General features: G+C 42.0%; 1 protein-coding gene across 3 annotated transcripts; it reads right to left on the reverse strand.

Moving 5' to 3' along the window:
- Positions 1-172: 172 nt before the first annotated feature.
- Sdcbp (syndecan binding protein) lies at positions 173-26132 on the reverse strand. Of its 3 annotated transcripts, none has more exons than XM_032906252.1 (9): positions 26037-26132; positions 15111-15176; positions 13147-13231; positions 11629-11738; positions 7915-8073; positions 6276-6451; positions 2825-2996; positions 2125-2216; positions 173-1331 (listed from the first exon to the last, which is right to left on the reverse strand). In XM_032906252.1, the coding sequence occupies exons 2-9, from the start codon at positions 15159-15161 to the stop codon at positions 1277-1279; spliced, it is 900 nt and encodes a 299-aa protein (XP_032762143.1). In that variant the 5' UTR covers positions 15162-15176; positions 26037-26132; the 3' UTR covers positions 173-1276. The 3 variants fall into 3 exon arrangements, with proteins under 3 accessions (XP_032762143.1, XP_032762130.1, XP_032762135.1); XM_032906239.1 differs by having other exon boundaries at positions 7915-8076; XM_032906244.1 differs by lacking the exon at positions 26037-26132 and adding an exon at positions 25966-26014 and having other exon boundaries at positions 179-1331; positions 7915-8076.

Raw genomic sequence — 26132 nt, forward strand, 5'->3', positions numbered from 1 at the left:
CCCAGCAAGTGTGGTCCCATGACATCAAGTGTGCAGGGTGAAGAGGGCCACTGCCTGGCCAATAAAGACTCCCAGCTAGTGTACTTCCAGACAGTCTGAGCTCTAGGACTGTCTTAAGAGACCCTGGGTGTCAGGCAACCTCACAGTAAGGACTGATGCAATCACAGACAGATTGACATTTAATATTTTTATACATTTAATAGGATAATATCACATAAAATAATAAGATAGGCACAAACTAAGAAGGAAAGAGTCAGGATCAAATGTCATTGCCATTCTTGTTTGCAGGACAGAGTCAGAAAATGGAACAAACTAAGATGACTAGGGAAACATTCTAAACCCACCCCAACCTAGCTAAAGTTACATAATGTTAGGACTCAAATGCCAAATTAGATATTACCCACTTAATCTATGAGTGAAAAAGAGACTCCAAAATTTATTCTATTTAGTATAACAACTTTTACATGAAATATATAGCAATTTGTATCTCAGAAAGCAATACGGCAACTCTTAGGCGTTTCCTTTATGCAGTGACTAGAAAATCTTGATACAGCTAGGCAGCTCTGCGACACCAGTAAGCTGCTCAGGGCTAGCATAGAACAGCTTGATAGAGAGCTAACCTCTCAGGTTTCAGAAGGCAGCAATAATTCTATTTTGGCTTTTATTCTAAATGCTTACTGTAGTTAAGGCGACAACTGAAGCACATTAAGTGAAGGTAGTTAGAATTTAGTGACAATCATTAGTCTCTTGCCACCTACACAGAACTGTATAATGCTTTTGTGGAATGGAAGTGTTGATTAACTGGAATTTTACACACTCACTCACAAACTTAAAAAGTAGCGATCAAAGGCAATCATCCTACAGGTACTATGCTGATGTACTACAATCCACATAGGCCACAGAACTGAAGCACGTGCCTAGCACTGTGCACTTCTCAGAGAAAGCGGACCAGTTCTCGGACACAGCTAAGCCTACACCAGTCATCCTAATCACAATGGCTTATAGAAAAACATCAGGTTCCCAGTAAAGAACCAAGTCTAGAAAGTCAGTGAATCTTTTGAGAGTTTCACATCTGTAAAACCAGGATAAGGCTACACCTATCTTAAAATCTGAAGACGCTATCAGATAGAGTGAGGTTCCCAGCCATGATGGAAGATAGACAGGTCTCCATGCAGCATAGTCTCCCTGGATCCGGGAAAGCTTTGTGTGCGGTGAAATAGAGAAGTTGCCGAAGAGGAATACTGGAAGCGTTCGGCGGTGATGCACTGTACAAGGTTTAAACTTCAGGAATGGTGTGATCCATCAGGCTTTTCATAATGCTGGGAGCCATCCTACAAGAGAGCCACTCATGTAACTGGCGTCTTATTTTCAAAAATACCATGTTCACCTAAGACAACCCCAATTCCAGTTTAGCACCTGTTGTGCTAATGAATTTGATGAAGAAGGAAAGGTCTTTAAATGAGCACAGATCTAAGGAACTAATATCTGAGTTGTCACAAACTGTCCAGGAAGAATAGATATTTACATCAGGGATAGACATGAGAGAAGGTGCGAGGCCTCTACATTAAGACTGGTTGTTTAACTGAAATGGCAAGACTGTGATGACTCAGAGAAAAGGAGGGAGGATAAAGAACCTACCATAGTTAAAAAAAGACTGTACAACAATCAACTCTTTTTCCTGCTCTGAGGGTAGCTAGCTTCATTCTACCCAAAACCCAAACATATAAACAAAAATCCATTACAAAGGTTACGTTTATGTATATTCCAAATCTCACTTTCATGTGCTGTATCAGGGCTCTGGAAGAAGTGTGTCCAAGACAGCCTGGCAACAGCTATGAAGGAACAAAAGATCTGAAAAGCTCTGGATAGAACCACCTTGCTGGCCTATGACTACCCTCTTCGGTTCCCAAGGACAGATAGTGAGCACCATGCAGCTCTCTACTTCCTAAAACACTGGAGAGAACAGCAACAGCCGCTCTCAATACCTCGCAGGCAAGCCACCCATCAGGAACCACCGTGACCAGACTTCTAATCTAATATGCAGTAGAGCTGCAAGCCGAAGGCAGTGTTTACATGTGTGTCAGGTGCTGGCAAGCTAAGTGGAAGAGCCCCCAATCCACGTACCGTTTAATAATATGTTCGAAGATAAAGGCAGGCATGATCGTGATGGTGACCACGGTCCCAGCTGTTGACAGGATATCTGCAATCTGAGCATCCTGATGAAACAACAGAATGAAGTTTCACTAGGGCGTTCTCTACTGTTAGGGAAGAAACGCACTATATTTTGATGTTGTCCTGCTGATATCGCTGGAGTCCCAGTCCCGGTATGTCAGAATTTTGATTTTAATCTGACATATAATTTTCTTAAGCTAGTAGCAAAGTTAAGGTACGGAACAAAACTTTTCTTGCTTGAGAACTACCTGCGCCACAGTTAACTGTATTCTAGAATTTATGGACTTAGTCAAAATCTACAAAAACACAAAGGATTACTAAGTACCAAGACTTACTCCTTTTCTGTATTTCTGGAATTTTTATTGGCCATGCATCCATTCAGAATGTCTGAATATTTCCCTGCCCGTGTCTCAACAGAATTCTAGCTTAAGGAATGCCCGTAATCAGTTTAGCCACCTTGGCATGGGAAAGGTAATTCAAATAACAACCCAAAGTTACTTCTGGACGGCCTAAGCTAGAGCCAGAGCCCCAGCTCCTGCACTTACCTCCCACCAAGTGTCAATGACTGGGGGTCATCACAAAAGCCCTGCCACCCAAATGATGTTTTCTACAAAAAAATGACACCGAAACCAGGATCATGTGAGTTCCTTACCTTCAAGCCAATGACGTTCTGTCCGTTGATCTCACAGATGTGGTGATCAGTGAGAAGGCCGTTTCTGGCAGCAGAACTGTCTTTCACTATAGATGTGATTTTTCCACTTTTAAAGATAAAGCCAACATGTCCGCTGCTGTCCTTATGCATGGTAACTGTCCGTTCAAAGGGTCTGAAGCATAAGGGCTGGGTTAGACGGAAGCTTCCACTTCCTATTTCCATACACACGCATGCCTACAAACCCTGCCACATGGGGTATGTTGCTACAGTAAGCGCTGGGTGTTTCTAATAATCTATCATGGTTAACGTGTCACACGGGTTGACTGACTCACTACTGAGATACCCTGTTAGTGTGAGGAGAGCATAGTGCTCCATGGAGTTATCACTGCGCTTTCCCTCCACAGCCCACACACCTTGCGTTAACAGTGAGACAGATGCCCTTCCACTAAAGCACCAAGTCCTTCCAGCAGCTCTGGAGCCAGTGGTCTCAGACATTTAAGCCTTAAACCTCCCTGCACTTTCCACATCTCAGTTTTGACATTTCCACTGGATTCGTTCCTTTCACTTACTTACTAGGTGTGCTATGCATAAAGTGTAAGTTGCAGGATGAGCTCTCCCCACCACGTGCGCCAGGACCCCACCTAGGTGGCCGGGATTACAGGCAAAACTTGGCTCTAATGTGAAAGACCCACCAGAGAAGCAGTGAGTGGGGGTTCCTCAGGCCTGACTGGACGGGAAGGCACAAGCTACAGCTCGGCCTGCAGAAGCTGTCATGCCACTAACGCTCACTGCCTGACTGTCTGAACGTGCTCTGTTTACAGCAGGAAAGTCTGCAGCTCTACCTTCCTATTAGTCCAACTCCATTCAAAGTAACTTTTTAATCATTTAAGAATATATCTAGCCAAAGATGTGAAAGACCTTTCTGTAAGTGACAGATCTCCCAATGCAAAAGATACTGAAAAAGGAAACCACAGAAGTTAGTTGATGATGGCAAGTCCAAGCAACTGGATTGGCCAAATTATTATAAAAATACCTTTACTACAACACAATTAATTTACAGATTTAATGCAATACCTATCAAAATTCTAATATTGGACTTTACAGGTTTAGAAAAAAAAGCAAACCAAGAATTCCCTTGGACCCTTAGAAGAGTGCAGCGGGCCAAAGGGATGCTGAGGAGCGAGGACACTGCTGGGGCTGCCATACTCAGGAGCAGAGCACCCACCGCTACAGTCTGAAGAACGCGCGGGGCTGGAGTAAACACAAGACCACCGCAACGGAGTGAGTGCACGAAAAGATGGCGATGCCATGGCCACGGAATGTTTGGCAACAAAAGCAAAATCATATAATGGGGAAAAAACAACAGTGGCAAAACAGATTCTACCTGTGGATGAGTGAAATTAGATTCACTTTGTACTAAAATAAAATAAAAATGGACCATAATCCTAAATCCTAAATGGCTCCAACTTCTAGAAGAAACCACGGGGACACCCTTCAAGCACTTGAGGTTGACAACAACTCTGTGTAGAGCAGCAACAGTAAAGGGATGAAGCCCAAGATTCAAGATGGGACCACATGGAAACAAAATATTTCTGTGCACCAGAGGAAACAATCAGCACAGCAAAAGGCCACAGCATGGGCAGCCTTTACCAAACTTCAGACAAGCTGCTAACACCCAGAATTTATAAACAGTTGCAGAAATTACATACTAAGGAAATAAAACCACCAATCAACAGACGGCCAAATGAACTAATAAAATATTTTTTCAAAATAACTTAAAAGGTCTAGGAACTATGTTAAAAAGTTCAGCAGGGAGGTGGCACATGCCTTTAATTCCACCCTTTAATCCCAGCCCTCGGGAGGCAGAGGCAGGCAGATCTCTAAAGTTCAGGGACAGAACAGTCTACAAAGTGAGTTCCAGAACAGCCAGGGCCACACAGAGAAACTGTCTCAACCTCTCAGCGCACAAAAACTGCTCAGTATTACTAGCCATCAAGAAAATGCAAATTAAAACTACTTCAAGATACTACCCCTCCACTCATCAAAATGACTATTATCAAAAAACAAGGGTACAAATTAATATAGCCACTAATAAGTTTAGAAGCTTCTCAAAAAAACAAAAAAACAAAAAACAAAACAAAACATTAAATTAGCACATGGCCTTACTACTTCACCCCTAGGCACTCACTACACGCAGAGAACCCCACAGCCTGCTGCTGGCACACTTGTGCCCCACACTGAGTCCTGCTTTATTCACTACAGCAATGAGCTGGAGTTAACCGAGATGCACTTTCCTCACAGTCGGAACCTAGCCAATAGTGTATGCACATAAACAAAGGTGCACACGATACAACATGAAAAGGAATACGGTAAAGGTTAGGGCAAAAGAAAGGACTAAATGCAGGTAGTCCACATTGAGTTATAAAAGAAGTTAAAGTGATTTTTTTTTCTTTCATGAATTTGCTTATAGTTGTGAGTAACTCAAAAATACATTCTATGGTGAAAATATAAAATCCACCATGAAGCTCCCTCCACAGCTTCTGTTCCGGACAGCTGTACATCTGTACAGAGGTTCCCTGAGATTCCGGATAGATGAACATCTGTACAGAGGTTCCCTGAGGTTTATAATGTTTGGGTCTGGTGAATTCCAACATGTGATGTCTTTGTATTTGCAATGTTACTGCTTTTTTAAAAAAAAAAAAAATGGCACAGGTGGGCCTGTGCATGTGACTGCAGGTGCCTATGAAGAAAGGAACAGATATTACAGGCGGCTGTGACCCACCCTATTGGGTATGGGAACCAAACTTGCCAGACCTGGTCCAATTTTTATGAAATTCTGCTTTACACATTAAAACAATTTTATGGACTTTTCCATTTTTATTACATTTAGGAATTTAATAAACATTTTTTGATCAATGTCACTTTTACTCTCACAGAGTGGTGATACTGGTCTTAATACTTGTGGGAGCTGGGAAGAAAAGAGGCAAATCATTTTTGTACAGTTTCCAGGTTAAAAGTAGACCACCGACCATGCAGAATGACTCATCCTCTTTTACTTAACTGCACAACCACCCCAGACCAGATTTGGTTTCAAAACTGAGTCCTTAGGAACTCTCTGACATTTAGTCCTCATGACAAGGGGCCCTGGCACTGGACGCTTAGGCAGTGTGCTACAGAGTGAGGCCACAGCCCTTCCTACATCAGTTACTCCTGATGCATATACAACCTTTCCAGAGAGAGAGACAGGAAAGCTTGCTTAGAGGACAGATTCCCAGACAGGGGGGTAAAATGTATATGCAAATGTAGACTTCTATGAAAAGAATCTAACTACTTAAGAAAAACACCTAACAGCAAGATGTAATAAATCAACATTTGCCTTAAAAATAAAAAGTAGACAACTCTATTTAAATATGGACTTGCACTTCAGTGTCACTGGTGGGGAGCAGCTCACCTGTCACGAATGGTCATGGTAATCTTCTCTCCAAAGGCCTGCTTGAGCACCTTGTGTGCCTTATCGGAGCTCCAGCCGGCACAGTTTTCACCATTGATCTGGAGCACCTGGTCCCCAAATCGCAGTCCAACCAAGGAGGCTGGGGAATTAGCCTGGACTAGTTGAACAAATATACCCTAGAGAACAAGAAAATAATTTATCACTGCTACATGTAACTCCAGTTTCTGGGGACCTGGCATCATTTTCTGACCTGTAAGGATACCAGGCATGTATATGGTGCATAAATATGCCGGCCAACACTCAACACAAACAATTATAAAGACAATTAAATGATAGTTTGGGGTAACAATTCCATATTTTTTTAGCTCAAAGGCCACTTTATTCATCTCTTAAAATAATAAAACTGGGGATAAACAACATTAACAACAAAGTACTTCTAACAATAAACTCCCAGGACACTCACACTTATCTTGAACTTCTCTTGGTTCAATCAGACTTTGAACCAAGCACAAGCCTACAGTCTGTGGTGGACCAGACAGGAGATCTGCCATGAAACAGTGGCAACAGGCAGCATCCCACTGACTGACCTGTGCCAAGCAGTAAACTAGAACGGTGCTAAGGCATCTCTGCTGAACTATGCCACACTGGAGCTTCAGTGAGGCCAGGGCTTTACAAGCACAGTGACGGATCTTAAGCATGGACAGAGGACTACACACAACCATGCCCTCAGCCTTTTGAGTGGAAGGGTGGTGTTCGTCTTTCCTGCCTACATCAGCCTCATTCAGTTACATACTGTGATACGCTTATTTTCTATGTGGAAAGATGGACACACTGAAGCTAAGGAACAGTTAGGCTGAAACAGAACCCAGGAAGATAATGGTGAAGAAGAAGGAAGACGAGAAGGAGGAAGAGGAAGAGGAGAAGGAGACAGAAAAAGGAAAAGAAATTGTAAACTGAGGTAAAGACCTACCATGTTCTTAACATTTTAAAATGAATCAGAGGAACTGGCTTCATGTCGTTAGTGTGACTGGGATTCGGACTCAATTACAAAGAACTGTTCACAATTTAAGTTCAAATTTTATGGGGTTGGGGATTTGGCTCAGTGGTAGAGCGCTTGCCTAGGAAGCACAAGGCCCTGGGTTCGGTCCCCAGCTCCGAAAAAAAGAACCAAAAAAAAAAAAAAAAAAAAAAAAAAAAGCCAAACCCGCCTTCTACAAGGCATAGTAAGTAAAAGTTCAAATTTTATGAACAGAAATAACAAACTTGCAGAACCACCTCATAAGTAATTATCACTTAGTTTAAAAATGTGCACCCAATTCCCACTGGTCCACTCTTCCTTTACTTTCACATATGCTGCCCTATGTGAAGCCCAGAATTCTATCACACGCATGCTTTCATATGATTATATAAACCCAGTGACAGCACTCGTCTCAGTAAAGAAATTCAGAAGAAAACTGTGGGATCTGCATGCAAGTGCCAGCACGGCTTCTTTAAGCGGGTGTCCCCACGTAAAAACTCTAGATACATAATATTCCCATTGTAGATGGGTGGTTATGACTAGCCAAACTGTTTTCATTTCAATGTTTGACATTAATATTCTGAGACCTATTTAGATAAATTCAAAAATATAAATACTTACATTATCTACTGACTTCAGTCTGAGCCCAATTTTTCCATCTTGATCCTTACACAAAATGACTTCCCGAATCCCTTGCTTAATCTCTGCTCTCCTAATCCCCGCATCGTTACCTGTCACAGGTGCTACCATGTAGTTCACACTGGATGGCCTTGCTACCAACTGCTAAGAAAAATACAAAATTTGACAGTATTTAGAAACACAGCAACTAACTGGAACACATTCGGTTATAGTTCTTACAAATATCGCTCCATTAATAACTTCCCTCAGGTCAAGTCTGATTCCCACAATAATGATAGTGGTTTTATTTCCTCATTCTTTTGTAATTTACTCCCCCATAACCTTGGGAAGATAAGACTCAGTGACTTGTCAGCTGGCACCCCTGCGTACGGGATCAGCATATACTACGGAAGTGCCTCTGCCAGAGACCACATAAGTGACAACAGCTGTCTCAAACGTCTGCATTGCCCAACGAGGTCATGCGGCCTCAGCCTGGGTAAGTGCACTTAGATGTAGCTGGTGCGCCCCTGAGAGCAGTGCATGAGTCATTTCTCAGAAGACACTCTGTGGCTGACAACAGCACTGGGGGTTGCCTTTATTTCAAACATATTTTCCTAGAACTTAAACGTCACACTAGACTTCTGCAACATTAATTTTCCAAGATTTTCTGTGGTGTAATCATAAAATTACCAATTTATAAATAAGTTCAATGTGAACAAGGCCTTAAGCCAGGAATGACATAAGGAGACAACATAAAAACATGTTAAACTACTCTTGACAAAATCTCCATCTGTACATAAACAGGATTAGGAAAACCAAGGCGCCAAGAGCAGGGCAGTGGACTGTGGCTGATCTTATATGAAAGGTACGTCAGCTCCAGAGGGACTGCAAAGCCACAGCTAAGATCTGCAGAACACAAACAACTAGGAGAAAACGCAAGCTCGATCTCCGACACGGATCTTAGCAGTGCCTTTTTTAATCTTCACACCAGAGGCATAAGCAGAAGTGCAGAAGCAGAGCTATAGCAAAACCAGAGTCTTCACAGCTGGAGTGGGGCAGGACGGTGCACACCCAGAGGTAGGTGGATCAGGTTTGAGGCCAGACTCAAGACCTATCTCAAAACAAACAAAAAAGCTCTTCACAACCAAAGAAGCATTCACCAAACTGAGAGCCCACAGAATGGGAGAAGTGACTGAAAAATCATCATGCAGTAAGGGGCAAATATCCCAAGGAATAATTAACCAAAACTCAACAGCGGAAAAAGCAAACTCAATTTAAGAATGGGCAAAATGCCTACATACAACCTTTTCCCAAAGATAACAAACGGGTGTGACAGATCATTTATCGTTAAAAAAGTCAAAGCCAGAACAATGACATCACCACCTCATGTGTCAGTGACATCACCACCTCATGTGTCAGTGAGCTGGGAACAAGCAAAAGAAACTAAGTCCCACCACTTCGTTTTCAGACTCCAGTTAATCCTAGGGAGAAACTACATTTAAGGTCCCAGCCCTAGGGGAGCTGGGGACTTTTCCTGAGCTGAGCAGCTTCTACTATAAGGAAACAGCTGAATGAGTCCAGCCATCTAAGGACAACTCTCCATCTTGCTAGCAGCGTCAAACTAAGTTCATGTTCCCAGACCCAGGAACTTCCTCCAATTGGTGAAAACTCCCTTGCTCAACCCCTTATGTCGAAATATAATTGGACAATAGTACAACCCACCCCACTCCCCTTTGCTTTATGGTTTCATCCTTTATGTCATACAGCATCCTTTCAGGGTCATAGTTCAGTCCCTGAGTCTATTTGACGAGTAGTGGCTTGATTATAATAACTTTTGTCATCTGCATTAACCTGGTGTTTGTCACATTGGATCCATGTTGGATTCAAGCAGACCCCACAGCAAATATTACCTATCGAAAAGACAGAAGTGCTCGTAAACTCCTGTGTACTGTCAGACAGTGAACATATTTGGAATAACCATTATGAAATAGTAACAAGGAGCCTCATGTGAAAAACACATGTGCCATACAATCAGACAATCTCCCTTGTAGGTATATTCCAAAAGGGAAATAAAATCCCTACATGCCAATGACACCCGCGTTCCCGTGTTCACTGCAGCATTCATCACTGTGGTCAAAGCTGAGAAACACTAGTGTCTGTCAACAGAGGACTAAATAAAGAAAATGTTGTCTGTAAATGAACAATGGCTTATTACTAAAGCCATAAAAACATTGGCATTGGAACAGTAAGATTGACCCTGGAAGACATTATACTAGAGGAAATAAGAGACAAAAAGCTAGTACAGTGTGATCTTATGTAAACTCTCTCTATACAGTCTCAGCAGGAGGAAGCAGAAGGAAGGCCCTTGTTGGGGTAAGAGCTGGGCAGAGGAGGAGCTCGACAGGGCCAATAAATGAATGGAGGGGAAATGGGAAGGCAGACAAAGTATACAAACGCTCAATAATAAAAATAAGTCTGAAGGAACAGCACAGTAACCATGCTGTTAATATTTTTACAACTGAAACTTGCTAGTGTTATAACCACATACTAAAAAAGTTGTAACTCTAGGAGGTGATAGACAGATTGCTTCACTTGATTGTAGAAATATTTCACAATGTACACAAATTGATATGTAATATGCTGTATACTGGTGGAGACCGGTTCTAATGCTTTGATTCAATCAGGAATCTGCATGTCCAAGCACTAAAGGTCCTTGTCCTCAATTGGTTTTTAATCCATCAATAATGATGCCAGCAGCTAACAGATGGACAAAGGGAGACAGGGAAGAACCCTGAGAGTTGCTCAGGCTGGGATGCAGGGGAGAGAAGAGAGATCACCATGTATAGAAGGATGTGACACAGGAACTACAAGAAAGCAAGCCAATGTGAGAATTCAGGTGACTGGCCACTTCCCCGACTGGGCTTGGGTAGCAGGGGGAAGGTTTTTAGTGCCCAGCCTTTGAGGGAGCCAAGGCATTTAAAGTTAGCTGGCATATGTGCATGTGTGTGTCTCCCATTAGCAAATCCAAAGAGTTCCTGGGCGTGTGGCTGAAGCCTGACCGGCCAAAGCGGATTAACAAATTCACTGTACAAATCATAACTAATACAAGGTTTCAATAAATACTGAAATTTCAATATATAAAAGCCAGGTTCTGTACTAAGCAGTAGCAAGAGGACAGAAGTGGATTTAGTCATGAAGCATGTAACTATAATTAGAGCAAAAGCTACATGTTACATTTAAACCTAAAATCTCAGTCTAACTACAAAAAAATGGTTTGTAATTACAAGAGGAGGAATGTTAAGATTGTGGACAAAATAATAAGGCAGATATATACTTCAAATAACTAATCTGCCAGGAATGAAATACTGTCTGAAACAAGACTTGCTGTGAGGTCTGTTAAGAAATAACTGTACTAGTTAGTAGGTCTATGTCAGAATTACAAACCTCAGTGTAGTTACACAGCTAGAAAGGATAAAACTAACTTGTAAACATGTCAGGGGCCCCATCACAGTGTCTCGGGGAAGGATAAAATGCAGAAGACAAAGGAGAGACAATGACCTAATAAATTCAACAGTGGATGACAATGGTCAGAGATGTAGAGTTTAATAATCATAGGAGAGTTCAGCCCTAAAGTTATAAATAGGTGAGTTCCCTACAAATGAGAGTTTATACCTGTGTAAAGTACGTTTGATAGACTCAAGATTACACTGTACATACCCCTTGGGTTGGCGCTCCAGAGACCACAGGCATGTTTTCACATATTTCAGCTTCACTTAAAGACAGTCCCATGTATTGAGAGAGTTCTGGATACAGTTTAGGATAGAGATCTAATATAAACAAAGACAAAGGCATTGGCAGAATATGCAAAATAACAACTTAGTATGGACTTACTGTGTCTTATTTTTCATGCATAAAATGGAAGGACATCTTCCCATCTCTGTCACAATTAGAATGAAAAAGTCCATAACCACTTTAATGCTGAAACGGGCTTAGCTTTCTAACCCAGTGAGTCATCCATTTGTGGCCATGAGGCACTTTGGAACCCACCATAGGCCACACTTGCAGGTGTTCAAGTCCCTCATTTAAGATGGCTCAAGCTGGCCATGGTGGCAACATGGCTTTAAGCCCAGAGCACCACCAGTGAGGCAGAAGTAGGAGGACTGCCACAAATCTGAGGCCCTCCATGGCTACATCACAACACCTTAAAGGCTGAAGGTGGTCTCGCCATCAGGAGACCTGTGCTGGTCATCCTGTCTGCTTGACCTCTGCAGGAGACTCCCCATATACAACACCACCCAACACTGGCAGCTGCTGCATTTCTCTTAAGAAACATAAGAAAAAACTGTGTATGATCACAGTACAAATACAGAATTTAGAGACAGAAATAAAAGACACAGAGGGGTAACTACTCAAAGGTAAAAAATAATTTTCCAAATAACTGACCTTGCTTGACCTTCTGGGTTTGTAACATAGCCCTAATGCATTAGACACTGAGGGATCATGGCAGGGCCTCCAGTTCACAAGACCCAATGTTTACTGTTTCAGCTGCTTAACCCTGGATGGGATGGCTCCTCTCACGTAAGAGGAGACACTGCCAGAGCTTGTGATTTACTCTGTCCTACCACTTTAAGAATGACAGGCATATTCCAATGAAATAAGACAAACAGAATTTTTAAACATTAACAATGGTTAACATTTTTTGAAGTGAGCTACTTCCAAAATCTTTTTCCATGATCTGTTTTGACTTCAGAATAGATTTATTACAAAGAATAAAGTTAAGCGAGGGCGACTGAGAAGATGAGAGGCCAGAGACTCTTAAGTTAATCCTTTACTTTGTATCTTAGTGCCTTACAGCGGCTGGGTCCTAGAGCCTTTGGATTTGGGATGGAAAGCAGACAGATTATAGTTTATGGAGTCTGAACAGCAACTCTTAGTTCTGAAGGAAATTCCCAAAAGAACACAGTTGGAAACTCCCTGAGCTCCCTGGCAAAGTAAGGAAGAGGTAGTTCCAGATGTGTGAGAGAGCGGCAGTTGGGAAAACTGTGGTCCCATGGAGGAGTGTTTCTCACTAAAGAATAGACTATGATAAGGATTACCAGGCAAACTAAGCATTCTATTATGCACCCAAACTCATCTTCATACTCATAGATCACTCTTGATTAAACAAGTTAGTCCTTTCATAAACCGAAACGTCCAAACAGAATGCTGGACTCTTGAGTGTCAGGGAAGACTTACTTCCATCTGGAGGGAAGGCAGCAGAATCGACCACATTTAAAAAAAAGGCCTGGCTGGCAGGATTAGCAGAATAGGCAGTTTGAGCCTGGAAAAGAAAAGAAAATTCTAGCAAATAACAAAAATGCCTACATCTTTCTTATATTATTTACATGTTAATTCTAGTACTTCCCAGAACAAACTAACAACTGAAGTTTTATTCAAAGTTTCACTTGAAACACTTCAGCAATCATTTCCCCCCAAAGGAAACCTGTAAATTAAAATTCTTAGGAGTACTTCGAACCTGAAGGACACCATCTGCCACATCTTAACGGTCAGTGCTTAACAGGGTGCCTGCAAACAAAGTAACCGCACGCTCTTTCTCTTTTGGTGTTTGAGTCAGGCCTCAAACTCATCTTTAGTTGAGTGTCACATTACCATCAACTCTTGCCGCCCTGGTCTCCCCCTCCCAAGTCCCGGGGTGAGAGGCATGTGCCCCTATGCTCAGTTTATTTAATGCTGGGGGTGGACTGAATCCAAGGCTGCATACAGACCAGACAAGCACAGGCTGCTAAGAGTCTGCAATTGAAAGAAGTTCTACAATTATGTGGTGCTGAATGCAACAGCATAATGGCTACTGTAAAGTAATTTACAAAATATGAACTGCTGTGCTGAAAAGGGCAGACACCAAGAAGGAATGTTGTACTCTTCCGTAGCTTCTTCCCAGGGCATCTCAAGATCAAAAGCACACGTACAGAACACTCCCTGAGGGCTGGACTTGGAATATTTTTAAATCTTGCAGAACAGAAGAGTCACCCCACTCCCTGCCCTCCACCATTCCATCTCCCCAGCAGCAGGCTCTCTGCTGTACAGCAAACGTCCCAGAGGGAAATCTGCTTTCAGAGAGGTCAGCTGACAAGCTAGCCTGTTACTTAGTCCCCCTGAGCTTTTTCCTGCTCCAAAAGGCAATCATCTCATTGTTCATTTTATCCCCAGAGAGGAGGCATATTTATTCTAGGACTCATCATACCTAAAGACCTAAAAACCTAACAAAACAAAACAAAAACACAACGCTGCACCTAAACAACCACTATGCAAAGGGCTGGCGTGCACATCTACAGCTCAACTAACACACATCTTCTGTAATTTAAACTGTACTAAGGAAATAAGCTATCTTTGAAGATTGTAAAAACAAATCTAAAGAAACATTATCTGGGGCTGGAGAGATGACTTAATTAGGAGCACTGACTGTTCTTCCAGAGGACCCAGGTTCAATTCCTAGCACCCACAAGGCAGCTCACAACCGTCATAACTAATAATTAGATCCAGGAGACTACACAGACATACATGCCGGCAAACCACAATGCACATGGAAGGAAGGAAGGAAGGAAGGAAGGAAGGAAGGAAGGAAGGAAGGAAGGAAGGAAGGAAGGAAGGAAGGAAGGGGAAAGAAAAGAAATACTACTTGGAGGAGACTTGGCTCAGTGGTGAGGATGAAGACAGTGGAATGCTCTTGAGCAAACCCAAATTCAGTTCCCAGCACTGGAGCCTGACAGCTCACAACCACATGCAACTCCAATCCACTACAGCAGATCTAAAGCCCCACTTAAGCCGACCCCAAGATAATTATTCCGCCACATGTATACACACACACACACACACACACACACACACACACACACACACAACACATACTCTCTCTCTCACACACACATACACCACACACACACTCTCACTCACACACACAGACACACTCTCATGTACATACACACATTCTCTCACAGACATACACACAAACACACACTTGTTTAGCTAAAGAAATTCTATCCCAGTGCTCATAGGTAGAGAAATGAAAATGATTTCTAGTTAATGTTTTAGTCTATAAGAGACCTAAGCAGACTCAGGAATACATCAACAAATGCATACTTCCTGTTTCATTTAACAAATGAAGACATTATGAAACACTTTTTAATTAAAAGCAAACATACCTGAATTACTTTGTCTACCTTCAAATCTTCAAGAGATGGATAGAGAGACATTTTTGCAGGTGTTTTCTAAACAAACAAACAACAAAAGCATATTTTTTAAAATGCCATAGAAATGTATCGCACAGTATGTATAGCCAGCAATGTGCATATAAACATTTAACAACTGTTTAATACAATAAACAAGCTCGAAAAAACCCAAAAAACGAAACAACAGGACTATTTAAGGCATATCATAGTTAACAGACATTTAACAGTTGTTACCAAACTGTCTCTCTGTTCCCATAGATACTTAACTACATTCATTATGGACTTCAAACGTCAAGAAAAGCTCCCTTCATTTCACAAGTTGTGAAAATCAAAGAAGAAAGGGATGTGGCTTACCCTTAGCTAACACAGTGCCCCTCAGCTAAACCAGGGTCAGAAAATGACCTTTCACAAGACACTGTTGGGCAGGGACATTACCTTCTAACAACAAGAGCCAAGAGCAAACAGTATGCATGTAAAACAGCACTAGGAAGATAACAGTATATGAAAAAACTTAACGTATGCCATCTATTTTATAGCAATGGTTTTATCTGGAGGAACGGGATGTAAGAAGGAAATTATTGTCTTTCTTTTTTTAAAAAAACAATTATTTATTATATAAAAATACATTGTAGCTGTCTTCAGACACACCAGGAGAGGGCATCTGATCTCATTACAGATGGTTGTGAGCCACCACGTGGTTGCTGGGATTTGAACTCAGGACCTGTGGAAAAGCAGTCAGTGCTCTTAACCGCTGAGCCATCTCTCCAGCCCAATTACTGCCTTTCATTGTTTGCATTTCTATACAGTTCAGTGTTTGTTAAGCTACCATAAATTGCGTTTTGCAAAAATTTAAAATAAAATTACCTGAAAAATTACTCAGACACGTATTTTAAATTTTGTTTAGCTATTCTGAGATAAATACCTGAGACTTCCGCTTAGTCAAATAAAACAATGTATCCTAATTTCTAATAGGCTTGGCAAATTACTGAGCCAGTTCCATCAACCTCCTACTTCCAAATCTATTCTTTATTTCCTGTTCTCCAAAACCAGAGCTGAACCTTTTAAACGCTGCCCTGCTGACAGGAGGAAAATGCTGAGCACTAGGCAAGGGAAGCTGGCAAGCCGAGGAGCCCGCCTCTCTGCCACGCTGGAGCTGGTACATCTCCAACCAGGCTCCTGCACAACCTGCTTCTCCAGGAGTTTCCACCACAGGAAGAAGATTCAACAAGTTTAGCCCAGTTCTATTGAGCAGAAAAGCAGGAGAAAGCCATCAAGTTCTCTCTGAAGGAACATTTCACTCAGAAATCCTTCCATATGGATCTGTAGTAAATTCTAAAGTGGGACATGCTAAAGTAAAAACTCACTGGACATTCGACCATGTCTACTAAGGAGCATCTCACAAGACCCAGAACAATTCTATCAGCAGCCAATTTGTCCCTTCTGTGCACGTTCTCAGTCGTAGTAGTGGTTACTTACTAAAACAAAACCCCAATAAAAGACATGAGAAGCCCTCTTTCGAGATATTGCCCAGGGTTGTCTTAAGAGAGTCCAAAACATGCGCCCTCTAGCTACTGCCCTAGAGACGGGAGGTGAAGAATGCCACCTACTTCACAAGCCTAGCTAAGCACTGAGGGCTAGTGAGGCTGTAGGTACGGAAGTGTACCTACAACCACAACCTTACAAACCAGCACAGGCCTCACTACATTCCAAGTGTCCATCCTCAGAAAGCACGGTTCCACCCCTCATCAAGGAAAACTTCTCTTTGCAACAGATAGAGACCAATATAGAAAACCAAATCAAGATGCGGTGTTGGGAGGCCCAGCCCCAGTGGATAAATGGACAAAACACTCCACCAATGCTCAGGCACACGGGCAGAAGATGGGGTAAAGAGGCTCTATGTCAGAAACCAGGGGTTGTTGAAGCTTTGCCCGGGCAAAGCCTCACCGACACGACTGCCTACCAACATGACTGCCTACACACCCAGCTCCAGTAGGGACAACAGCATACATGACAATACAGACAGGGAACGGTCACAAGGCCTCAACCCTACACAAAGAAATACAGACAATCAAAGATGCTGGTGGGGAGGGGGAGATCTTCCCCAGGGAAAACGTATTAATTGGTTATTCAATTTCAAATGGTCAGCCCTGGAAAGCAAGCATACAAGTAGCATACAGACTGTGTAGATTATATTTAGAAATATAAATATATATGCATATAGGCAAATGACAAAAATAAAAAAAGATGCCATGAATTTGAAAGATGGCGTGGAGGTATATATTGGTGGGTCAGAGGGAGGAAGGGGACGGAAAAATGTTGTAATTACTTTATCATCTCAAAAATAAGAAGCAGGATGTGGTGGTGGTCCATGCCTTTAATACCAGTACTTGAGAAGCAAAGGAAAGCAGATCTCTGAGTTCCACGCCGGCCTGATCTACACAGCAAGTTTCAGGACTACATACATAGAAAGAACCTGTTTCGAACAAAAGTAAAAAAAACAAAAACAAAAAAAAACCTACCCTTTCTAGATTCTCCAGAGGACTCTTTCCTGCTCATTAACCAATCACCATTTATTCAACCATGCTATAGGTATTAATTCTGTACATTAAACTTTATTAAAAGATCACTAGAGTTCTATTTCTTGGATGGGCAGTAATTGACATTTTACTACCATTCACATACAGAAAAACATATCCTTTTAAGAATTTATTTTTCATATCAACATGAGCTGTACCATCATCCCACATCTAATACAGGAATACTATTATGCACTCAAATGGCACCGCCCTCCTCCCCCATGACATCCACTGCTGCTTCAGACAACTGTATGTAGACCTTTTGCCCCTGGGTTTACCTACCGTAGGCATTTTAACTAGGATTACTAATATCCATTTGCTGGCTTCCTTTCTACCATGTTTGTATGCTAAAGTTCATCCATGCTGTGGCCTCCACCAATCAGCAGTTCAACCTTTTAAAACTGCATACATTAGACTGCTTATACACCATTTTATGTTTATTCATTCTCATCTGTACCGTGGGGCCATAGTGAATAATATTCTTGATAATCAAACATTCTTTTTTATTACTGGTAAATAATATATATGCTTTAGGAACTTTTGCATAATGATGACCTTCTATACTTTTGATATATAGGTAAGAACATAACTTCTAAATCAGTGCAGTAACCTACATTTAACTTTTTTTGTAAACGATCAAACTGTTTCTAAAAGGATCATACTATTTTTATACTCTCAGTATTCTAATTTCTCCATTTCCTTACTGCTACAGTCTGTGGTTGTGGTAACAGCCATGCTAGAAGTGAAATAACATCTCAATGTGGTCAAAATTGCATTTTCCTAACAAATAATGCTTCAGGTGCTTGGCCACTGGCAGACCCTATACACCTACATCTTCTATCTATGAAGAAATGCCTACTTAAAACCACCTCCTGTTTATTTAACTGGATTTGTTTTTAATGGTTACAGTTCTGCTTAAATTCTAGGTGTCAAGTTCTAAATTCATTCAGGTTTCAAAAATCAATGGAACTGGCGAGTTTATAAATACAAATTTAATTCTCAAAGTTCTGCACACTAGAAAGTCCAAGAACAGATAGAAGTGTCATGTCCTGTGCCGCAGACAGCAACTTTTGATTGTTCCTTCACAAGGAAGAAGGGACAAGGCATTTCTGTGGTGTCTCTCCTGTAAGGATACTAGCTCTAGTCCTAAACTAGAGCAGAGCTCTTCAGATCTCTCTGCCCAAACTCACTTTAACCTTCATGCTGGCACAGCTTAAACAGTGAATTTTGAAGGAGGGTCTATGTTCAAACATATCGCAGACTCCTATCTGATAAGATTTTCAGATACTTTCCTTTCATTCTTTAGATAGCCTTTCATTTTGAGTGTTGTTTGTAGCACGAACGTTTTTTGTTTGATAAAGTTAAATGTGTTTCCCCCGGTTAGTTGTACATTAAAGACAACATACAGGAACTAACTCATGGTCATTAAAACACTGCTTTGGGCTATGAATTTTACAGATTTAGCTATTACATTTGGATATTTTTATCTAGTTTGAATTTTTTTTTAACACCGTTGAAGCACTGATGTATTTAATTCTTTCTACCTACATATCAAGATGTTGTTCCTAGCACTGTTTTTTGAAAAGAATAGAATTCTACCTTGAAAAGAATGGCATTGGCAGCCTAGTTGAAAATCGGTTGATGGTTAAGTGTGTCATCACTCTTGGCCTCTAATACTCTGATTTCCTTTTTACCAGTCCTGCTGCTCATTACTGTACCTTTACATTAAGTTGAGTGTGAATTTTCCCACCCCACTCCTTTTAAAGATCCTTATGGTTATTCTACATACATTTGGTGTGAATTTTACAATCTAGCTCCCCTCCCTACTCCTGACCTGTGACTAAGTTTTAAGAATAGAATTGGTACTTATAAGCATATTTTTAGATCTGGGGCTAGAGAGAGGTAGCTAAGTGGTTAAGAGCACTCACTGCTTCCGTAGAGGACCTACTAAATTCAGTGCCCAGCACCAATGTTGGGCAGTTGACGACTGCCTATAACAGCTCCCTGAGTTTAAACACATTCTAGTTCATTTTTGTCTCTGATATTTTCTAGTTTCCCCTTCGATTTCTTCTTTTACCCTACAAGGGTGATCAAGAGTGTATTTTGCTTTCTACTTTTACTGTGGTCAAAATGATGCTTAATATTTCAGGGTTTTTTCATTGTTAAGTGAAATGAGCTGTACCCACAATGTCTTCTGTGAAATAGGTGGAATGTCCTGTTGATGGCTTTAGGTCCATTTGGTCTACAGTGCTACTCAAGTCCTCCTCTGCTTGCTAATGCTCCATCATTTCCACATCCTCTCCACTGTCAGAGCTGAGAAGGAAATCTATATGCTATTATCAGTTTCTCCTCTGTCCTAATTGACTCTATGCATTTTAAAGGTCTGAGTTTATACGTGCACAAAACCTACTGAGTGGCTGCTTTCAGCATTACAACACCACACCTTTGTTTTGAGTGTCCTAAGCCAGTGGTTCTCAACCTTCCTAATGATGTGACCCTTTTATTCAGCTCCTCATGTTGTGGTGACCACCTCCCAAAACCATAAAATTATTTTTGTTGCTACTTCGTAACTGTAATTTTGCTACCATTATGAATCATAAGATAAATATTTGTGCTTTTCAATGGTCTTAGGTGACTCTTGTGAAAGGGCCGTTCAACTCTCAAAAGGGTAACAGCCCACAGATTGAGGTCCTGTGCTTACCACAGGAAACATGCTCAACCCATCATAAAATAACAATACATTTAAACACTGGGAAGGTACTTTGCTGCAATTTAAGTACTTCTGTCAAATTAATGGATTTAGAGGAAGAGGTCAGAAGGAAGGGCTACACATGGTTCATGCAGAGAGCAGATAGAAGGTCAAGACTTAGAGCAGTGGTTCTCAACCTGTACGTTATGACCCCACCCATTGGGGATAGCATGACCCTTTCAGAGGGGTCCCACATCAGATATCCTGCATATGAAATATTTACATTATGATCTATAGACAAAAATGCCTCTAACTGTAAGCCCCACTTGCCCAAAGACAGATCACTTCCTGGAATGCTGGGGGCTGTTGCTCACCTAAGGTAACAAGCCACTTTTTTTTTCACTTTTGTACACAAGGCTGGTTGTCCCAACTGCACAGGATACGCTTGACCACACATGAGCAGCAGGAAGTATATGCCTGTCCCCACTGGATGACGGTGGGCAGTCTATAGCCTTGTGGGTTTTGCCTTTATAAGGACCTGACCAATGTAACTTAGCCATTCTCTAGGAATCTCTGGTATAGACCTGGCCGGTGTCCATCATTCTGGCTACTATTTAATAAAGCTTGCTCAAATGTGGCTCAAAAATTGTGGAAGTCACCTTATTCTTCGCCAGTGGGATCAACAAGTTCTGTATCAGCACGTTGGCTACAAATCAAGTGCTTCAGTAATGTGACAGAGCTACTCAAATCTCGTAAAGCACGACTTACTTCCAGTTTATTATCGAGCATACAGACATGCAGCACGCAGGAGAAAGGGACTCGGAGCAGAAGTGTCTAGCTGATCTCACAAGCAGCTATGAAAGGCTCTCCTACCCTGTGTTCTTCCCATTACAGCAAACAAGCACCTCTCCATCGGGACCAGATGCTCTCTTGCTTCAGGCCAATCACTGCCTCCATGTAAACTGAAGAGTTAGTTTTCCTCTCCCTGAACAAGCTTTCTCAACCTTTGCTAACACTACTCTTCCCTCAAACCTCTACACTTCCTTCTACTTCTCAGCTTGAGCCAAGGGTTAGCCCTTCTTTCTGGCCCCTTCCTCCCTCTAAGAACTGGCTAAGTTCTCTGACTAGGATTTGAGTCTGCCACTCTCCCACCTGCTGATCCCCCTTGCTGTTCTCACCTTGTTTCTTCTCTGCTTAAAATCCAGCCAGTTTTTGTTTTGTTTTTTGGCCTAGATCAAATGAGATGCCACAGATCTTATGCACAGCAATTGCTCTAGCAATATTCCTTCGGAATAAAGTCACCTTTTAACTCCACAGTCTAGAAGAGAGCACAGGAAAGCTACTAACAGCCTTTCTTCCCTCAGCAATCCTAGTCTTCTACACATCCACCTATGTACCCTCCCCAAGCAGCCCTCGCTTCCCAGCTCCTCATAAAATTCCTCCCATAGCTGACAATAGCAGGAATGCACAGGCAGGAAACTCCTGGAGAAAACTGGGCCTTCAATGACCTCCTTTTGCGTGATCAAGACTGGCTCCAGCCTCTGCACTCCTTAGTTTTTTAGTTTTGCACAAATAACAGTGCTCGAAAACTCCAACAAAATCACTCAAGCTCAGTGTTTATCATTATAGAGGGATGGAATCATAGGCATCTATCTTCCAGACTGGGAAAACAAAGAGATGCTTTCCAAGTTGAAGTGGATCATTTAATTTCTATTTCCACAGCAGTCAGTTATAAAACACCCTAAGCGACTGGGACTGCACCCTATCCACTGAGCTTGAATCTGGTGTTCAGATTAAGATACAAAACATTACCTTTGCCATAGCTGTTGCCTGGCTTCCCACTGTCCCCAATCACAAGGCTGAGGGAAAGAAAGCTCCTGCACTAAGTCTCTGATCTGATTCCAAGTGTCAGAAGTACTTAGCTCTTTTTGCAGAACCATGATTACCCTTGACTAGAGCTCCTTGACTGAAGCTCTTTACAATGACCAATGTGAATTACGAGATTACAGTAGTGAAGAGTTCTCATTTTAATCCTTTACAACTCCTATTAAACCAAAGAATTCTGCTTCTAGGGCTTCCATTCAGGAGTGATGGCATGATACATCATCCAGTGTTCCTGAAATCAAACCAGCACAGGAAGTCCTTGCCATCTGTGGAGATCTGCCTGCAACCTTCCACTCTGTACTGGTTTTATTCCTTGGAAAGAACCAATCCTTTCAACAATCAGTCTCAGGGCTGGAGAGATGGCTCAGTAGAGCCATCTGACTGCTCTTCCACAGGTCCTGAGTTCAATTCCCAGCAAGCACATGGTGGCTCGTAACCATGTGTAATGGGATCTGATGCCCTCTTCTGGTGTGTCTGAGGACGGCAAAAGTGTACTCATAACATAAAATAAATAAATTAAAAAAAAAAAAAATCAGCCCTTGAGGCATGTGTGGCTCACCCCATACTGGTTTAATACTCTGTCATGTCTTATGAAGAACCCTGAACCCATGGTTATCAGTAGGTTTTAGAAAATAACTCCCCAAAGAGTTTCTGTTAAGATTTTTTTCCCCCTAATTTTGGATAATACCGGAGTCTCCTCAAAACAAGAAGACAACAACAACAAAAGACTACAAGAAATGTTATCTCCAGACATGGTGCCTTCTAGAAAGGACGGTTACTCAGGTGGGATAAACTGAGAGTGATGCGTTATCACTGTCAACTGCTCTGCTGCTGGTCAGAGATCCTGTTATTCTGTAGACACAGTTGGGAAAAATCAGCATCCGATGAAGGAACTTCTACATCATGAAGAATTTTCTACCTGTCCCTCAACGCCCAGAACAATATATGTTGCTTAGGCCCACACAATTCAAATGAGAGAAGTGAGATTTTGGAAGAACTAGGATTTGGTTGCTGCTGCTGCTGCGTCTAATAAGAAAGCTAGGGGTTGGGGATTTAGCTCAGTGTTAGAGGCCCTGGGTTCGGTCCCCATCCCCCCCCCCCCCAAAAAAAAAAAAAAAAAAAGCAAGCTAGAATTCTGCTCTCTCAGCCACAGTTGCAGAAAGAAAGCTAATGAGAAAGGTGGTGCATGTGAGACCCTCTGGTGAAGTCTAGGTTTAATGTGAATAACCTGATCATATATATACACTGAGAGGTTTCAGATGAAATCCTCCTCAACTAAATTCTTCAAACCTGAGAATCAGTGAGTAAACAACATATTTCTATTAGTTGGAGAAACAAAATCCCTTAGTCAACAGGAAGAACTTTGTCCTGCAGTATTAAGAAAAGCCCCGTCCTCCCTCGCTAAGAGGACAGTACAGTTTTTAATAACTTTTATCTGTATTCCAAATTTGCTGTGCGTCACTTGAAGAGGCCAAGAGCAGATAAATAAGAGAGATGACTAGTGTGAAACTTTTCACTTTGGACAACTATACATAAATAATTTAAAAGCAAAAATAAGAAGTACTGTGTTGAACTCAAAACAGTGAGGAGCTTGTAGTTCATATAATGTGTCAAAGAACATACCTGAATCCGTCCTAACAGACATCCTGTGACATGGAACACACACAGAGTGGCAGAGAACACACTTATTCAGGTCCTAAGAGAACGACTTGACTTTGGCTAATCTTCAGATAAAAACTACCTCAGGCATTAAAAAAAACTGTTCCCAGGAGGGGGGCAATGACTGGACTATATAAAAATAAAAGTAAAAAAAAAAAAAAAAAAAAAAACTTCCTTAGACTTATGGAGTCTAGGAGAGACTTGAGACCTGTCCTCTTAAACAAAAGCCAAGGGGATTCTGATGATCAGCCATTGAGAACTGCTCCCATATGTGTCACAGATTACGGAAAGGCATTATAGTGTCTACTGAAGAGAGCTAAACTGAGTTGCCCTTCATAACAGCTGTTAAGAAGACCTGGAGTTGTTGTAAGAAGACAAGAGTCTTGAAGAGGAGAGAGCCTTCAGCTCGGAACACAAAAGGAGTTTCTGCTTATGCTCCATCAGGAGTGGGGTCCAGGAAGATTCAGACCATGTACACTAGCAGAGGGTACTGAAAAGGTGACAAGGTTATTAATGTAGAGCTGTCCTGAGGCTGGGCATTGGGGGTCTAGCTCTGCTGGCCGTTCTGGGTGCGCGGTTCTTCAGATCACGTGCTGTTCAGTTCCCAGCACCCGTTCTTTGGGCAGTTGACAAAGGCGCTGAATCCAAACCTACAGGGATCTTCAGACTCTGACCTCTACACCCCCTACTCCCATTCACATGTATACACCCACACACAAACACAATCTTTTTTAAAAAGCTAGCAAAAGGGGGGAAAAACTGTCAATTTTTAATACAGTTGGTTCGAAGCCTTGTACAACTTTAAGAAAACAAAGTATAATGGGAGTAACTCAATTTAGATATCTGTTCCAATTATAACTCCACACACAGGAAGACGTTTCATGTCTTTAGTTGTTACCAACTTGCAAAGAGTGACAATCATACTTACAGCCAAAGCATCATCCAAGCACAGGGGAGATGAAAAAAGTGTACGTTTTACACTTTTTCATACTTAAATTTTGAGCCATATGTTTACTAAACTAAAATTTTCAGTAAGTGTTCCAACATTTGGCAATTAATAAATACAAAGAGAACTATTACTAAATGTGTATTTTAAAGTGTGTGGGTGTCTTACAGTCTCTTGATGTTTACTACCTAAGAGAAAGTGGCAAAAACGGGGGTAAAACTGGTGAGTCATGCTCATTTTAAAGAGCTGCTTAATTAAAAAGTGCATCAAAATGTTAATCAGCCCCTTCTTGTTCGTTATTTTTAAATCCTCTTTAATAGTTCCAGTACAGCTAAAATCTGATTCCTAAGTTAAGTAACTTCGGCTATAATGGAGCGATTGTTTACTGAACCTTTTAGTCATTCCACTTCCTTATTTCCTGGTGCAAATCATCTGGTTAGTAATACTTATGTACCACGTAAGACCTACAAGTTTAAGGAACTAAGCTGTTAACAGGATAGAAAGGCACATTTTTAGCTTGTCCTCGTCCTTAGATCGGGAAAATGAGAGTACAAATCTATTTAACGCTATCACCTTGACATTTAGAAAGCAAGACAACTGACCAGGGCAGCAGCTGTTTTCAAGGTAACTTTCGTTCTTAACATTAGTTCTCAGTGTAAGGCGTGCGTGTTAAGAATTTCAAACCCTACACTTTCTAAGTAATTTACCTAATGGAAACAAAACAAGACAAAAAAGCTAAGTGTCTGAAGAAAGGACAAATAAAACAGACGATCCCCACACACTCCATCCACTCCACCGCTCCCTAACTGCACTTCTGAAACTGGAAACTTTCCACGTCCGTGCGCCTCCCTCCGCCCGGCATTAGAAGGAAATCCTCAAAGGAGATCTGAGTCACCAGACCTCTGGGGACCGTTCCTTGTGCACACACCCTGCTGCAAGCCCTGGTCCTCCCCGCCCCCTCCAAGAGCAGCGGCTCGGCCGCTAACCGTTGTCACCTCCGGTCCGTCCGCGCCCAGCCGTCCTGACGCCGCCGAGGACGCGACCGAGTGCGGGTGAGGACACGGCCAGACCCACCCGATCCCCGAACAGAGCGCCCGATCAGCGTCCAAGACCTGCCGGGGTCCGGGACCCCCGCGGCTACTCACCTGCCCCGAACACCGCGATGTTCCTGCCGCTCGCTCCGGCTCCACACAATCGAACCTCAGGGCCCGCCCTGCGCGTCATCACCGCCCCCGCCTTCC

The sequence above is a fragment of the Rattus rattus genome, chromosome 1 (genome assembly GCF_011064425.1).
Source record: "Rattus rattus isolate New Zealand chromosome 1, Rrattus_CSIRO_v1, whole genome shotgun sequence".
NCBI lineage: Eukaryota > Metazoa > Chordata > Mammalia > Rodentia > Muridae > Rattus > Rattus rattus.

Excerpts from the sequence above, each read along its gene's own strand:
- Sdcbp (XM_032906239.1), bottom strand. The coding sequence starts at position 15,161 with ATGTCTCTCTATCCATCTCTTGAAGATTTGAAGGTAGACAAAGTAATT. Across the intron at positions 11,739-13,146 it reads TGCCTTCCCTCCAGATGGAA|ATCTCTATCCTAAACTGTAT; the intron begins GTAAGTCTTCCC and ends TGTTTATATTAG. Across the intron at positions 6,452-7,914 it reads GACTGAAGTCAGTAGATAAT|GGTATATTTGTTCAACTAGT; the intron begins GTAAGTATTTAT and ends CTTGTTCTCTAG.